The sequence below is a fragment of the Salmo trutta genome, chromosome 22 (genome assembly GCF_901001165.1).
Source record: "Salmo trutta chromosome 22, fSalTru1.1, whole genome shotgun sequence".
Taxonomy (NCBI): domain Eukaryota; kingdom Metazoa; phylum Chordata; class Actinopteri; order Salmoniformes; family Salmonidae; genus Salmo; species Salmo trutta.
The window spans coordinates 15,380,822-15,398,145 of NC_042978.1; the positions used below are offsets into that span (position 1 = coordinate 15,380,822).

Below are 17,324 nucleotides of genomic sequence, written 5' to 3' on the forward strand. Positions count from 1 at the left end.
AACCGTGGCATGGTATCCGTGCATGACGATGTGTGTACAGTGATGTGTACGGGTAAGAGTCTAGCTAGCTACATTCAGATATGACATGTTTCTAATTTTGACAGAAAGTGGTTCCATTTCAAGCTAAAGTGTACTGTTAGCTAGCTAGCTAATGTCAAGCTAAAGTGTACTGTTAGCTAGCTAGCTAATGTCATGTGTATGAAGTTATTATTCGTATCCCAGAACTGTTTGCTTTGCTAGTTCGAACCTAATGTTAGCTAGCTAACATTGAACCTGGTTGGTTAGCTACCAGCATATTCATGCAGGGTAGTAACATGATTTGGCACTATGATAGCTAACATTAGGTGTGTGATCTTAGGCGTTGTTTACCATGCCAGGTTCATTGTTTACCTACCTAGCTAGCTACATGTATTAAGCTCAAGTGTACAACACCTGTTGAATATGGCTAGTGACAGTAAACGTCGGCAAAAAGCGGGGTGAAATTGTTGCTTGCAGAGCTGGTTAGGCTGTTTTTATGTTAAATCATCAGCCAGAGCGTCAAGTGTGCGCTCTGAACGCTCCGACAGTGAAACGAGATGGGTGGGGCTAAAGCTTAAGAGGGTGTGAACGATGCTGAATGGGTGTAGACAAAGAGCTCTTCACTAGAAACCAAAACATTACAAGGCCATTTTATCAAAAGTGAATTTACAAGTTTAATAACTTTCAAAGCAGAATTACATTCCCATTGTTCCTCAAAAATGCAGTGTATGATATACCACTTTGTAGCTGAGGCTCTACTTTTATCCAATGTAAAAAACACAATTTCAAATTTTGCTTCATAAGACCAAATCCAGATGGTGAGTCACATCTGGTGTAAATGGGAAGGTGCACAGCACAGAAGGAGTTAACGAGAAGAGACCAAAAAGACATGAGAACAAGCGGAAATAAAACGCAAAAAAAAAATTAACAAAATTATTTTAAAAAAAAAACAAAAAAATGTATTCTGCTATACAGGCATTTGGAATATAGCGTAAAAACATACATTTAAATGAATTTGATTTAGCCCAGGCTTAATTCAGCGAAACAATAGCATTAGTGAGGTTAGCACTGTAACGTTAAGATTTCCCTTCACTGGAACTAAGGGGCCTAGCCCGAACCATGAAAAAACAGCCCCAGACCATTATTCCTCTTCCACCAAATGTTACAGTTGGCACTATGCATACAGCATTCTACTGGCATCTGCCAAACCCAGATTTGTTTGTCAGACTGCCAGAAAGTGAAGAGTGATTCATCATTCATCACTCCAAAGAACGCATTTCCACTGCTCCAAAGTCCAGTGGCGGAGAGCTTTACACCGATCCAGTCGACTTTTGGCATTGCGCTCTTAGGCTTGTGAGGCTGCTTGGCCCTGGAAACCCATTTCATAAAGCTCCCAACGAACAGTTATTGTGCCGACGTTGCTTCTAGAGGCAGTTTGGAAGTTGGTAAAGAGCGTTGCAACCGAGGACAGACAATTTTTGTGCTACACGCTTCAGCACTCGGCAGTCCCATTCTGTGAGCTTGTGTGGCCTACCACTTCGCGGCTGAGCCGTTGCTGATCTTAGACGTGTCCACTTCACAATAATAGCACTTACAGCTGCCCGGGGCAGTTCTAGCAGGGACAAAATTTGACAAACTGACATGTTGGAATGTTGGCATCCTATGAAGGTGCACGTTGAAATTCACTGAACTCTTCAGTAAGGACATTCTACTGACAAAGTTTGACTATGGAGATTGCATAGCTGTGAACTCGAATTTATACACCTGTCAGCAACAGGTGTGGCTGAAATAGCTGAAACTACTAATTTGAAGGGGTATCCACATATGTTTTTGTTTATGCATGTACAGTTGAAGTCGGAAGTTTACATGCACTTAGGTTGGAGTCATTAAACTAGTTTTTCAACCACTCCACAAATTTCTTGTTAACAAACTATAGTTTTGGCAAGTCGGTTAGGACATCTACTTTGTGCATGACAAGTTATTTTTCCAACAATTGTTTGTTTACAGGCAGATTATTTCACTTATAATTCACTGTATCACAATTCCAGTGGGTCAGAAGTTTACATACACCGAGTTGACTGTGCCTTTTAACAGCTTGGGAAAATCCAGAAAATTATGTCATGGCTTTAGAAGCTTTTGATAGCCTAATTGACATCATTTGAGCCAATTGGAGGTGTACCTGTGGATGTATTTCAAGGCCTACCTTCAAACTCAGTGCCTCCTTGCTTGACATCATGGGAAAATCAAAACAAATCAGCCAAGACCTCAGAAAAAAAAATTGTAGACCTCTACAAGTCTGGTTCATCCTTGGGAGAAATTTCCAAACGCCTGAAGGTACCACGTTCATCTGTACAAACAATAGTACGCAAGTATAAACACCATGGGACCACGCAGCTGTCATACCGCTCAGGAAGGAGACGCGTTCTGTCTCCTAGAGATGAACGTACGTAGGTGTGAAAGTGCAAATCAAAACAACAAAGGATCTTGTGAAGATGCTGGAGGAAACGGGTACGAAAGTATCTATATCCACAATAAAATGAGTCCTATAATCAACATAACCTGAAAGGCCGCTCATCAAGGAAGAAACCACTGCTCCAAAACCGCCATTAAAAAAAAAAAGACTACGGTTTGCAACTGCACATTGGGACAAAGATCATACTTTTTGGAGAAATGTCCTCTGGTCTGATGAAACAAAAATAGAACTGTTTGGCCATAATGACCATCGTTATGTTTGGAGGAAAAAGGGGGAAGCTTGCAAGCCGAAGAACACCATCCAACCGTGAAGCATGGGGGTGGCAGCATCAAGCTGGGGGGGGGGGGTGCTTTGCTGCAGGAGGGGCTGGTGCACTTCACAGAGAATGTAAAATTATGTGGATATATTGAAGCAACATCTCAAGACATCAGTCAGGAAGTTAAAGCTTGGTCGCAAATGGGTCTTCCAAATGGACAATGACCCCAAGCATACTCCCAAAGTTCTGGCAAAAGGTCAACAAAGTCAAGGTATTGGAGTGGCCATCACAAAGCCCTGACCTCAATTCCATAGAAAATGTGTGTGCAGAAGTGAAAAGGCTTGTGCGAGCAAGGAGGCCTACAAACCTGACTCAGTTACACCAGCTCCGTCAGGGGGAATGGGCCAAAATTCCCCCCAATTGTTGTGGGAAGCTTGTGGAAGGCTACCCGAAACATTTGACCCAAGTTAAACAATTTAAAGGCAATGCTACCAAAACTTCTGACCCACTGGGAATGTGATGAAAGAAATAAAAGCTGAAATAAATCACTCTACAATTATTCTGATATTTCACATTCTTAAAATAAAGTGGTGATCCTAACTGACCTAAAACAGGGAATATTTACTAGGATTAAATGTCAGGAATTGTGAAAAACTGAGTTTAAATGTATTTGGATAAGATGTATGTAAACTTCCGACTTTACTGTATGCATGTATGCATCTACGTACACTACCGTTCAAAATGTTGGGTTCACTTAGAAATGTCCTTGTTTTTGAAAGTAAAGCACATTTTTTTGTCCATTAAAGTAACATCAAATTGATCAGAAATACAGTGTAGACATTGTTAATGTTGTAAATTACTATTGTAGCTGGAAACGGTTGATTTTTAATGAATATCTACATAGGCGTACAGAGGACCATTATCAGCAACCATCACCCGTGTTCCAATGGCACGTTGTGTTAGCTAATCCAACTTTATTTTAAAAGGCTAATTGATCATTAGAAAACCCTTTTGCAATTATGTTAGCAGAGTTGAAAACTGTTGTACTGATTAAAGAAGCAATAAAACTGGCCTTAGACTAGTTGAGTATCTGGAGCATCAGCATGTGTGGGTTCGATTACAGCCTCAAAATGGCAAGAAACAAAGCAATTTCTTCTGGAACTCGTTAGCCTTTTTTTTGGTTCTCAGAAATGAAGGCTATTCCATGTGAGATATTGCCAAGAACCTGAAGATCTCGTACAATGCTGTGTACTACTCCCTTCACAGAACAGCGCAAACTGGCTCTAACCAGAATAGAAAGTAAAGTGGGAAGGCCTGGTGCACAACTGAGCAAGAAGACAAGTACATTAGAGTGTCTAGTTTGAGAAACAGACGCCCCACAAGTCCTCAACTGGCAGCTTCATTAAATAGTACCCACATTAAATAGTACCCTTTTCTAATGCATTACAAAGAAGGGTGCCTATTGCTAGATGGGTAAAAAAAAGCAGACATTGAATATCCCTTTGAGCATGGTGAAGTTATCAATTACACTTTGGATGCTATATCAATACACCCAGTTACTACAACAATACAGGCGTCCTTCCTAACTCAATTGCCAGAAAGGAAGTAAACTGCTCAGGGATTTCACCATGAGGTCAATGGAGACTTTTAAAACAGTTTAATGGCTGTGATAGGATAAAACTGAGGAAGGGTCAACACTGTAGTTACTCAACGATACTAACCTAATTGAGAGTGAAAAGGAAGCCTGTACAGAATAAAAATATTCCAAAACATGCATCCTGTTCGCATCAAGGCACTAAAGTAACAGTCCTAAAAAAAATTGGCAAAGCAATTAACTTTTTCCCCTGAATACAAAGCATTACGTTTGGGGCAAATCCAATACATCACGAGTATCACTCTCCATATTTTCAAGCATAGTGTTATGCTTGTAATCGTTATGCTTGTAATCGGACTGGGGAGTTGGTCAAGATAAAAAAAGAAACGGCATGGAGGTAAGCACCGGCAAAATACTAGAGGAAAAGCTGGTTCAGTCTGCTTTCCACCAGACACTGGGAGATTAATTCGTTTTATAGCAGGACAATAATCTAAAACACAAGGCCAAATCTACACTGGAGTTGCTTACCAAGACAGTGAAGGTTCCGGTTTTGACTTAAATCTATGGCAAGACCTGAAAATGGTTGTATAGCAATGATCAACAACCAATTTGACAGAGCTTGAAGAATTTTGAAAAGAATAATAGGCAAATTTTGCACAATCCAAGGTGTGGAAAGCTTTGAGCATACCCAGAAAGGCATCTACAAAGTATAGACACAGGAGTGTGAATACTTATGTATATTAGATATTTCTGTACTTCATTTTCAATAAATTTGCAAACATTTTTTAAAACATATTTTCACTTTGTCATTATGGGGTTTTGTGCATATATGGGAGAGAAAAAAAATCTTGACAAAAAATGTGGAATTCAGGCTGTAACCAAATGTGTAATAAGTGAAAGGATATGAATACTTTCTGAAGGGTATATGAGTAAGGTGTTTGGTACAGCGTGTCTACGCCACACAGCTGGGCAGTACCAGGGCGTTCAGTCCCAGGCCTTTGTGTACACTTGGCAGGTGGCACACTGGGATCAGAGGCTCTTCATTAAGTACATAGGCATGCCCCCAGCCCAGCCGCTGTTAAACCGTCATTACTCTGATACAGGACGGACGTGAGAGGCATAGTGACTGGCTCTTTAGTAACACATCACTGCTCTCCTATACACAACACACACAGCAACTGGAGCCCTACGAGGAGATGCCCCAACATTCAACCCCATACAAATAAGCCAAGATAAGAAGTGAAGTCATTCGCCTGTGTTGTTAGGGCTTCTCAGTCAGCGGAGGGGAGAGATTACTTTTCCATATGGGAATTAAGAACTGCCTGGCTTGACAGTGTGTATAATTGGAAAATGCAAATGAAGAGGTTAAATATAGCACAGTAAGGATGCTAAATATAAACGGAGGGGGGGAAATGTCTCTTACTTTGTCATTTACACATTTCCAAGTTAGAATAAGCCTGTCCTGAATGTCTCCAGGGTGATTGATGGTGCATAACCTCCGCAAGAAAATATGAGGAAAGCAAGAGATAAAATTCCTCCATGCAAAAACTCCACTGAAAAACACCACGCTTTTAAGTGTTCCTCAAAAGTGCAATGAGAACAGCCATATTTCTCAGTGACAGAATAGAACCTGATGGCCAACAACCAAAGCCCTGCTAAATTACAGCGGTTTATTAATAACAAGCCTTCACAGGAAAAGGAGCAGGTAGCTTCTTAACTCTGTCTAGACAGTGTCAGACGCAACGTTTAATCACAGTTTCTGCAGGCAGGAATAACCGACCGTGCAACATTTAAGGTAGGATGAAAGGAGTAAGGGGGAGCCGCAGCTCCTCCCTTTCAGAGAGTGACAGCGAGGCAGCAAGAGAGAGAGACAGGTGAAAGATAAGACTGCTCAAACAAGATGGAGAGAAGGATAGACACAGAGAGTGTGATATAGAGAGGTCTTACCTGAGGGAAGCCTCCGTTTCTGGGGAGGTTGAGGCAGGGGAAATCGTCATGGAACCCAGAATGGCTGAACATGTCGATGTGCATATCCGGCATGGTGTCATTCAAGTGGTATTGCCTGAAAAAGGTCAGAGGTAAGGCAGCTTAATGAGATGTACTGGGAAGGGGAGCAGAGGGAACTAGCTAGTCATTAAATGGGTGGGAACGTGTGCTTTTCACTGTATGGCCAAAGGGGTTTGGTTTTTATTTATACAAAGGAAACAAGGACACCGGGTGGTTGGAAAACAACAGTCTCAAACTAGCCCAGAGACATAACTAAAAGCAATGATGGTTGGAGGATAAAGAAATAAAGTCAACAAAGAACACAAAGTGTGGAGTCATAACACAAGCGATAATTATCTTATCTTAATACGCATTAATAACTGATCTTGTGATCTTCTATCAGCAGTTTACAGACACACCATAACACCTAAATTGTATTACTTCAAGTGAACACTAAAGCCTTTGGCCTGCCTCACAGCTGAACCACTAGAACGGAGAGTGAGTCACGCCTGACACTGCCACAGAGCACAACAAGGACTGTGAAAATACCAGTAGCGCAATATCTTTTCCATGGCAAAAATGAAAACAAAAAGCAGGCTAAACTCTTTAGTCCTTTAAAAACCTGCAGTATGTTAGATATTTTGCGATATAGCTTGGAAAATAAATAAATGCAACTCTGGATGACAATGTGTTTGCTTCAACATTAGGGCTGTTTTCCTAAAGAAGTTAAATCCGTTAGTTTCCTTGCCACAATACTAACGAGTATCACAATAGTGGTATCATCACGACCCTAATAACAACCAACTATGAAGGTAAAAAGTCAGAGAGGAAAAGAGAGAAAGAACCTACCCGTCATCGGGTTCCATGATCCACGGAGGCCACGCTGACTGTACACTGACCATACTGCCTTCTTCCAGAGTCAGACTCGCACAGAAACCCACAGGCATCAACACAAACACACTGGAGCTGTACCGCGTCAACTTGCAACACACACACCAACACAAAGACACTGGAGTGGCACACAGCTGTGTCGAGTCACGGCTCTCTGAGCTCAGGGCTTCATGTGACTCCCCTCTGCGCTTCAGAGAACGGAGACGCACTCCGCTCTTTCACTAGCTCTTCCGGGAATCACAACCTAGTTCAGTGGAAAAATACCCACTGATGGCTTTCTCAGGAACCTCTGCTGCCTGTGATATTTTCACTTTCTCACTGAGTCATAGCAGGCAGGGCAAGACGGTGCCCAAATGAGCGTAGCATAGAAAGAAAGTAAAAGTAACGACCGCACAGCTCCCAGGCTCAAATCCTGTGAGAGCTGATCTCTACATGGGGGATTGAGGGATGAAACTGTCCTCCAACACAGAACACAGATCAGCTGGAGGATAATTGAGGTTGTTATTTAAAGAACAGGCTCACATAGGAACGGAGAGATAAGCCACGGGGAGAGCTGCTGGTGGTCTAAAGCCAGGCGGTTTTGTATAGCTAGAGCAAAGCTTGGTGTGAGGGTGTTTTAACAAGGAGATTCAGGGATTTGATCTGCACACAATAGTCAGTGTGGTAAATCCCTAAAAAGTATTGCAGATTTCCTAGGATCAGAATTAAGGGTTTCCTGATCAGTGTGGGGGGAAAAAACACCTGTACAGGTGTTTATTAACGTGTTTATCTATTTTGAAGGGTCACCGTCAGCCACCTAGCAAGGGTAACAGTGCAGCATCCTAAAGCTTCAAATAAAAAGTGGAAATCCTGAGCCTAACCCTGTAGCCTCTCCTGATATGACAGTGATATTGCTGCCTTGGCAGAATGTGTCAGTACTAGCAGCATTCCAATAAGACAAAGCCAGTCGGCCCCGTGCCACAGCACCTCACTGACTGCAAGCCTTTCCCGGAATATTTGCAACCCAGTTATGCAGCATCAAAAATCCATTTCTAATCTCTTATATTTCTGTAACTAAAAGGCTATTTTATTACATCTATTGGGCTGGTTCAAGCTGCTGTTACACAATCTAGTGTATGTAGGACAAGCAGGCCAAACAGAAAGTAACCTGTCACTAATCACCTCTCACCTGATGCATAACTGTTATTGCAGTCTGGGGAGATAAAGCCAGTTAAGGTGACCACTGAGATTATAACTTTGGTCAGGACAGTAGGACATGATAAACTAAAGTGTAATGCAATAACATTCAGAGAGAGATCAAACCTGTATTGCTCGTCTAGAATAACAGGCTAGTTCGGACAACTACTGAATAAAAAGAACCGGATGGAGCGTGTGTTTGATCATCAAACAGCAGGGAAATCAGCTCCATGCAAATTCGCATTCCCAAGAACATATAAAGAATACAAGCACAAAGGAAGGGCACTATTAGGGTTGCACATTTGGGGGCATATTCAGAGGTGGTAATTCCATGGGAATTAATGGCAAAATATGCAAATTAATATTAATACAATTTAAATGTAGATTTTTTTTGCATTGATATATTTACCATATATGGAGACAAACATAAACCTTATCATAAGTAGACAATTGCAAATGATTAAATCCTTCCAATAAAAATAAAAACAATTTAGTTACGAATTGAACTTTAAATTAGTTGACTTCACATGGGATGATTTCACTGAACAACAAAAGGGAAAATTGAATGATCCCAATGATCTATCGCATCTCCCAAAAAAAGTTTTCAATATACATCTGTAAAATGATAGTCTAGAAACTAAAGCTTTGGTTGTCTTCCTCTCAGGCTTCCATGTCTTCTCCCTGGACCTCAATGTCGACCAATCAGACCAATCGACCATCAGACTGAGGCCTCATCTTCGCTGTCACTTTCCAACCTTGAGGATGGCTCGTTGTCAGGCTCAAAAAGCCTAAAATTTGCCTGGGTGGCAACCAATTTTTCAACCCTTGTATTGGTCAGCCTGTTGCATGCTTTGGTGTGTATTCCCAAACAAGAACCAGTTGCGCTCTGAGGCGGCTGATGTTGGTGGGAGTTGGAGGATGACGAGGCAACAGGGAAAAAAGCCAAGGATCCACAAAGTCCCTTCCACCAGGTGGCTGATGAGATATGTTTGGAACGAATGCCATATTGTATGTCCATCCCAAAGCCCTTGCTTGGAAGTGTACTTCGCCAGACTGCCAAGAACCTTGCCGTCATTCAGGCCAAGGTGGAACTGCAGTTTCCTCTGCTTGGAACAACAGTGACATGGGCAGGGCAGTATGGATTTCTTCTCTTACATCTACAAGCAGCCTGAACATCAGACAGGATGGCATTGTCTCCCTCAAACCGTGCAATGACTACTGCTATAGGTTTCAGGAGTTTCAGGCTGCTTACCACTCTCTCCCAAAATACATCATCCAGGAGGATCCTATTGAAGGGGATTTCCATATCGGCAGACTGTGATATGCCATTTCATGGAGAGACTCGATCTCCTCCAGGAGACTGTCAAACATGACAACACCACCCCAACGGGTGTTGCTGGGCAGCTTCAATGTGGTGCTCTTATGCTTCTCTCTTTGTTTGGTGAGGTAGATTGCGGCTATAACTTGATGACCCTTCACATACCTAACAATTTCCTTGGCTCTCTTGTAGAGTGTATCCATTGTTTTCAGTGCCATGATGTCCTTGAGGAGCAGATTCAATGCATGAGCAGCACAGCCAATGGGTGTGCTGTGAGGGTAGGACTCCTCCACTTTAGACCACGCAGCCTTCATATTCACAGCATTGTCTGTCACCAGTGCAAATACCTTCTGTGGTCCAAGGTCATTGATGACTGCCTTCAGCTCATCTGCAATGTAGAGACCGGTGTGTCTGTTGTCCCCGGTGTCTGTGCTCTTGTAGAATACTGGTTGAGGGGTGGAGATGTAGTTAATTATTCCTTGCCCACGAACATTCGAACACCCATCAGAGATGATTGCAATACAGCCTGCTTTCTCTATGATTTGCTTGACCTTCACTTGAACTCTGTTGAACTCTGCATCCAGCAAATTAGAAGATAAAGCATGTCTGGTTGGAGGGGTGTATGCTGGGCAAAGAACATTCAGAAATCTCTTCCAATACACATTGCCTGTGAGCATCAGAGGTGAACCAGTTGCATCCACAGCTCGAGCAAGACATTCATCAACATGTCTCTGACTACGTTCCTTCATTGAATTGAACAAAAATATGATTCCAGGAAGACCATGAGCTGTTGATATCGATAAGGTGTCCAATTCATCATTTTCACCTCGAATAGAAGTAGCTGGACTTTTGTCAGAGGTTGCTTGGTGTGGGCGCTGAGGGAAGTTTATGCACTTGGCCAGATGACTCTGCATCTTTATTGCAATCTTCACATATGATTTGGCACAGTATTTGCAAAGGTACACAGCTTTTCCTTCTACATTAGCTGCATTGAAATGTCTCCACACATCAGATAGTGCCCGTGGCATTTTCCTGTAAAGATTTGAATTAAAATGAGTAAAAAAACTAAAACAATTCCATGTACAGATAAATAGTTAAGCAGTTAGATTAAACAACAACCTTGGAAGACACATGTTTTAAAATGAAACCGGTCTGGAAACAGGTGAATTAACACTCAGCAGGCTCAAGCAAGCTAAAACCCACATGGTAGCAAAAACTAACTAGGAGAAATTGTTAACAAGTTAGAAATAATTTAAACACACTTTGCTGTAGGCTACTATTTACTAGTTAACAAAAATGTATGTATGTCATATAAAATATATTCACCCCACCCATTCACCCCAATATATTTTTTTCCTAGCCACCGTGCTTCTTTCACATGCATTGCTTGCTGTTTGGGGTTTTGGGCTGGGTTTCTGTACAGCACTTTGAGATATCAGCTGATGTACGAAGGGCTGTATAAATAAATTTGATTTGATTTATTGTAATCAAAACTTACCAGAAAGCATGTAGTCCTTGGCTCAGACAGTGTAGTAGTGTGGGCTCAATAGCATCTCATTAGTGTGCAAGATCTTGAGAATCAGCTGTACATGTGATGGAAGAATGCACTGTGCATGCAGAGGGTTGCAATTCCAATGAATTGGGGATAGTTTAACCAAAATACCTAGAATTGCCTTGTGTATCCCACAAAAAAAGGTTCACTGTTATAAGCTAACTTTTGTGATTAATTTAAGCAAAATTCACCGGAAAGTTTCCGACCCTTTGCAACACTAGTCACTATAAAACAGGTGTGTGTGTGTTGCCACATCAGGACATTTCATTTAGGCTTCCAGACAAACCTGCCCTTCATTTACCACCAAACTACCAGATAGGATCAGGACACTGTGTGGCTATGTCAGATTATCAGGCCGTGACAATCTCCCACTGTGTCGCAACAACCAGTAAGTGTGTCGGCTGGGGTTTGGTTCAATTCCATTTAAATTCAGAATACATTTTTAAATAGGTCGCCCGTACGGTATATTATGTACAGCTGTTTGTTGGATAGCGACCCTTGAACACATTCACGCAACCCTGGCTGGATCACGCTCATGTTCAGTGAGATCTGCATTGCTAAATCTATCCATTCAGCATCTGAATAACGTCCATAAATATTCACAAAGAATTTCCTCCATCCAAGACTACTGAGTCAGTGTGTTTTTTTGGTTCTACAACCCTTGTGGGGACCAATAGTCCTCACAAGGATAGTAAAACAATGAAAATTAGGACAAGTGGGGACATTTCGCTGGTCACCACAAGGAAATACAATTTTAGGCTTAGGGGTTAGGTTTAGGGGTCAAATTTAGGATTATGTTAAAGGGTAGGGATAGGCGTCCCGTCTACGGGACAGTTGCAAATCATGCAGTGCCTTGTGTAACGATTGCAGATTTTAGAGAAACAACAAATGTCGGTACATAAGTGTCTTATATCGGCTGAAAGCTTATTCTTGTTAATATAACTGCACTGTCCAATTTACAGTAGCTATTACTGTGAAAAAATGCCATGCTATTATTTGAGGAGAGCTAACAACAAAACACTTTCACCGCGATAGGTTTGATAAATTCACCTCTGAAGGTGAAATGTGTACTTAAAATCAGAGCAAGATTTCAGAATGTATAATCCAAAGGGTCCCAGAGACAACATGAAATGTCTTTTTGTTAGATAAAATCCTTTTTCATATCCTAAAAAAGGTCCATAAAGCATGCTCGACCAATTTTGTATTTCCACTCGTTAAATTTGCAAAGAAAGGAATCTGTGAAAATCTAACCCTAAACATTGTTTCAACCGTATTTATTCCTCAGAGATCCTAGAACGTGACCAACCTTCACTATATCATTAGGGGTGTAGAATATCCTATAGTACACCAAATTTGGTCAGAGCGACGCCTTCATGGCATGCCGATGACGCGGGCGGTCTTCACTTCGACTGTAACTGTCTAATAAGCACCAATCGGGGTCAAACAAAGCTAGCTAGATAGTCAATGAGCAAGGCTTTACAGGAAACCCTGTATCTGTCGCAAAATGTACCTGCTAACCCTGTGCAACAGCAAGCCTTTTTCTTTTGGACAAAAATTATAAGAATATGGAGAGTTATGAAGTTATGAAAACTGGTTGTTTTGCAAATGTTGAACTTACAATATTGCTACTAATACTGGAAAAGCTAAATCAAAGTCCAAGTATACAGATTTGACGATATTCTTGCAGAAAAATGTAATGTGAATGTAAATGTCTCCTTCACGATTTGCCCAAATGTACCTGGGTGACTTCACACAATGTCATGTAGTTTGCTGAAACTTTGCACATACACTGCTGCCATCTTGTGGACTAGAGGTCGACCGATCAATTAGGGCCGATTTCAAGTTTTCATAACAATCGGAAATCTGTATTTTTGGACGCCGAATTAGCCGATTATTTTTTTTCTTTCTTTTTTTAGACCTTTATTTAACTAGGCAAGTCAGTTAAAACTTGTTGGGGATAGGGGGCAGTATTGAGAATTTTGAAAAAAATATGTGCCCATTTTTAACTGCCTCCTACACCAACTCAGAAGCTAGAATATGCATATTATTGTTCAGGTTTGGATAAAAAAAAAACTCTGAATTTTCTAAAACTGTTTGAATGGTGTCTGTAAGTATAACAGAACTCATATGGCAGTCAAAACCCTGAGACAAATTCTGACAGGAAGTGGATACCTGATGTGTTGAAGTACCTTTAAGCCCATGCCATTGAAACACACAGGGGCTTATTAATCGTTGAGCACTTCCTATGGCTTCCACTAGATGTCACCAGTCTTTACAAAGTTGTTTGAGTCTTCCACTGTGAGATCTAAACGAACAAGAGCCTTGGAACGGTGGTGGCCGACAAGACTCTGGCGCGCGAGTTCATGTTGGGTACTCTCGTTCCAATACGTTTTAAAAGAGAATGCAATCGTCCGCCTTGAATATTATTCATGTTCTGGTTGAAAAAGGCCCTAATGATTTATGCTATACAACGTTTGACATGTTTGAACGAACGTAAATATTTTTTCTCCCCTCTTTCATGAAGAGAAGTCCGGCGGGCATAGATCATGTGCTAACAACACAGAGCTTTTTGGACATAAATTATGAGCTTTTTCGAACAAAACGACATTTGTTATGGACCTGGGATTCCTGGAAGTGACATCTGATGAAGAGAATCAAAGGTAATGGATTATTTACATAGTATTTTCGATTTTAGATCTCTCCAACATGGCGGTTAGTCTGTATCGCAAAGCGTATTTTTCTGGGCGCAGTGCTCAGATTATTGCAAAGTGTGATTTCCCAGTAAGGTTATTTTTAAATCTGGCAATCCGGTTGCGTTCAAGAGATGTAAATCTATAATTCTTTGAATGACAATATAATATTTTACCAATGTTTTCGAATAGTAATTATTTAATTTGTTGTGCTGATTTGACTGGCGGTATTGGAGGGAAAAGATTTCCTCAACATCAACGCCATAGTAAAACGCTGTTTTTGGATATAAATATGAACTTGATAGAACTAAAAATGCATGTATTGTCTAACATAATGTCCTAGGAGTGTCATCTGATGGAGATTGTCAAAGGTTAGTGCATAATTTTAGCTGGTTTTCTGCTTTTGGTGACGCGTGTCTTTGCATTGACAAAACATTACACAGCTATTTTCAATGTACTGTCCTAACATAATCTAACTTTATGCTTTCGCCATAAAGCCTTTTTGAAATCGGACAACGTGGTTAGATTAAGGAGATGTTTATCTTTCAAAGGGTGTAAGATAGTTGTATGTTTGAGAAATTTGAATTATGACATTTAATTGTTTTCAAATTTGGCGCTCTTGATATTTCACCTGTCGTTGATAGGGTGTACCAGGGGTGGGACGCTTGCGTCCCACATAGCCCATAGAGGTTAAGAACACATTCTTATTTTCAATGACGGCCTAGGAACGGTGGGTTAACTGCCTTGTTCAGAGGCAGAACGACAGATTTTTACCTTGTCAGCTCTGGGATTCAATCTTGCAACCTTACGGTTAACTAGTCCAACGCTCTAACCACCTGCTTTACATTGCACTCCACGAGGTTAAGCGAATGCAGTAAGAAGCTAAGGTAAGTTGCTAGCTAGCATTAAACTTATCTTATAAAAAACAATCAATCACAATCACTAGTTAACTACACATGGTTGACGATATTACTCGTTTATCTAGCCTGTCCTGCGTTGCATATAATCGCTTAGGCACACGTTGCTCCAACCATAAACATCAATGCCTTTCTTAAAATCAATACACAAGTATATGTTTTTAAACCTGCATATTTAGTTAATATTGCCTGCTAACGTGAATTTCTTTTAACTAGCGAAAATGTGTCACTTCTCTTGCAAACAGAGTCAGGGTATAAGCAGCAGTTTTGGCCGCCTGGCTCTTTGCGAACTGTGAAGACTATTTCTTCCTAACAAAGACAGCCGACTTCGCCAAACGGGGGCTGATTTAACAAAAGCGCATTTTGCGAAAAAAGCACAATCGTTGCACGACTGTACCTAACCATAAACATCAATGCATTTCTTAAAATCAATACACAGAAGTATATCTTTTTAAACCTGCATATTTAGCTAAAAGAAATCCAGGTTAGCAGGCAATATTTACCAGGTGAAATTGTGTCATTTTGCGTTCATTGCACGCAGTCAGGGTATATGCAACAGTTTGGGCCGCCTGGCTCGTTGCGAACAATTATTTATTTAAATTTTTTTTGCCCGAATTTTACGTAATTATGACATAACACTGAAGGTTGTGCAATGTAACAGGAATAACGTTTTGTTTTCGAGATGATAGTTTCCGGACTCGACCATATTAATGACCTAAGGCTCGTGTTTCTGTGTGTTATTATAATTAAGTCTATGATTTGATTGAGCAGTCTGACTGAGCGGTGGTAGGCAGCAGCAGGCTCGTAAGCATTCATTCAAAATAGCACTTTCGTGCGTTTTGCCAGCAGCCCTTCGCAATGCATTGCGCTGTTTATGACTTCAAGCCTATCAACTCCCAAGATGAGGCTGGTGTAACCGATGTGAAATGGCTAGCTTGTTAGCTGGGTGCACACTAATAGCGTTTCAAACGTCACTCGCTCTGAGACTTGGAGTAGTTGTTTCCCCTTGGTCTGCATGGGTAACGCTGCTTCGAGGGTGGCTGTTGTCGATGTGTTCCTGGTTCATGTCCAAGTAGGAGCGAGGAGAGGGACGGAAGCTATACTGTTACACTGGCAATACTAAAGTGCCTATAAGAACATCCAATAGTCAAAGGTATAGGAAATACAAATCGTATAGAGAGAAATAGTCCTATAATAACTACAACCTAAAACATCTTACCTGGGAATATTGAAGACTCATGTTAAAAGGAACCACCAGCTTTTATATGTTCTCATGTTCTGAGCAAGGAACTTAAACGTTAGCTTTCTTACATGGCACATATTGCACTTTTACTTTCTTCACCAACACTTTGTTTTTGCATTATTTAAACCAAATTGAACATGTTTCATTATTTATTTGAGGCTAAATTGATTTTATTGATGTATTATATTAAGTTAAAATAAGTGTTCATTCAGTATTGTTGTAATTGTCTTTATTACAAATAAAGATTTTTTTATTAATTTTTTTACGGCCGATTAAATCGCTATGGGCTTTTTTTGGCCCTCCAATAATCTGTATCGGCGTTGAAAAATCATAATCGGCCGACCTCTATTGTGGACACAATCGGAATTACAACCAGAGTGATGGTTAGATGTAGGACCTTTCTGTTGCATTTCAAAGACGGTGGTAGAAAAAAAAAAAAAAAAATTTTCTTTGCATTTTCTTATACCAGATCTATTGTGTTATATTCTCCTACATTCAATTCACATTTCCACAAACTTCAAAGTGTTGCCTTTCAAGTGGTACCAAGAATATGCATATCCTTGCTTCAGGGCTTGAGCTACAGGCAGTTAGATTTGGGTATGTCATTTTAGGCTAAAATTTAAAGAAGGGGGGCTATCCCTAAGAAGTTTTAAAGGGAAAATATATATTTTTTTATAGGAATCAATTGTTTGGTCACCACAGGGATAGAAATACAAAGGTGTACATGTGGCGAGTAAACAGAGTGCTGGAGACCGACTCATTCACATTCGTGAATTGCTCTGAACAGAAAGGTGAGGGGGAAGCTGAGGCTAATTCAACCAAGACTATCCCGCTGTCCCACAGGACTCAAATCAACTGTGTGGAAGCAACTCCATTTTAGTTAAAAAATAATTAAACAAATTTTAAAAAAAGGGGGGAGGCAGGGTAGCCTAGTGGTTAGAGCGTTGGACTAGCAATCGAAAGGTTGCAAGTTCAAATCCCCGAGCTGACAAGGTACAAATCTTTCGTTCTGCCCCTGAACAAGCTTAACCTCTCTAGGGTCGGCAGGGACGAAATCCGTCCCACCTACGTATCAGCCAGTGGAATCCTGTGGCGCGTTATTCAAATAGCTTAGAAATGCTATTAAATCAATTTCTCAAACATATGACTATTTTACACCATTTTAAAGACAAGACTCTCGTTAATCTAACCACACTGTCCGATTTCAAAA

At 40.8% G+C, this 17,324-nt stretch overlaps 1 protein-coding gene across 2 annotated transcripts in view; it reads right to left on the reverse strand.

The window, feature by feature from the left end:
- Positions 1 to 17,324, reverse strand: part of LOC115158197 (protein strawberry notch homolog 2) — a 121,721-nt gene that overhangs the window by 56,921 nt on the left and 47,476 nt on the right. Inside the window, exons 1-2 of one of the 2 annotated variants that reach the window (XM_029706850.1) lie at positions 7,177 to 7,555; positions 6,289 to 6,403 (exon numbers count right to left, since the gene is read on the reverse strand). In XM_029706850.1, the coding sequence (XP_029562710.1) occupies positions 6,289 to 6,403; positions 7,177 to 7,274 (213 nt within the window). In that variant the 5' untranslated portion in view covers positions 7,275 to 7,555. Of the gene's footprint in view, positions 1 to 6,288; positions 6,404 to 7,176; positions 7,556 to 17,324 lie in introns of those variants that run through there. The other variant, XM_029706849.1, reaches the window with a different exon arrangement.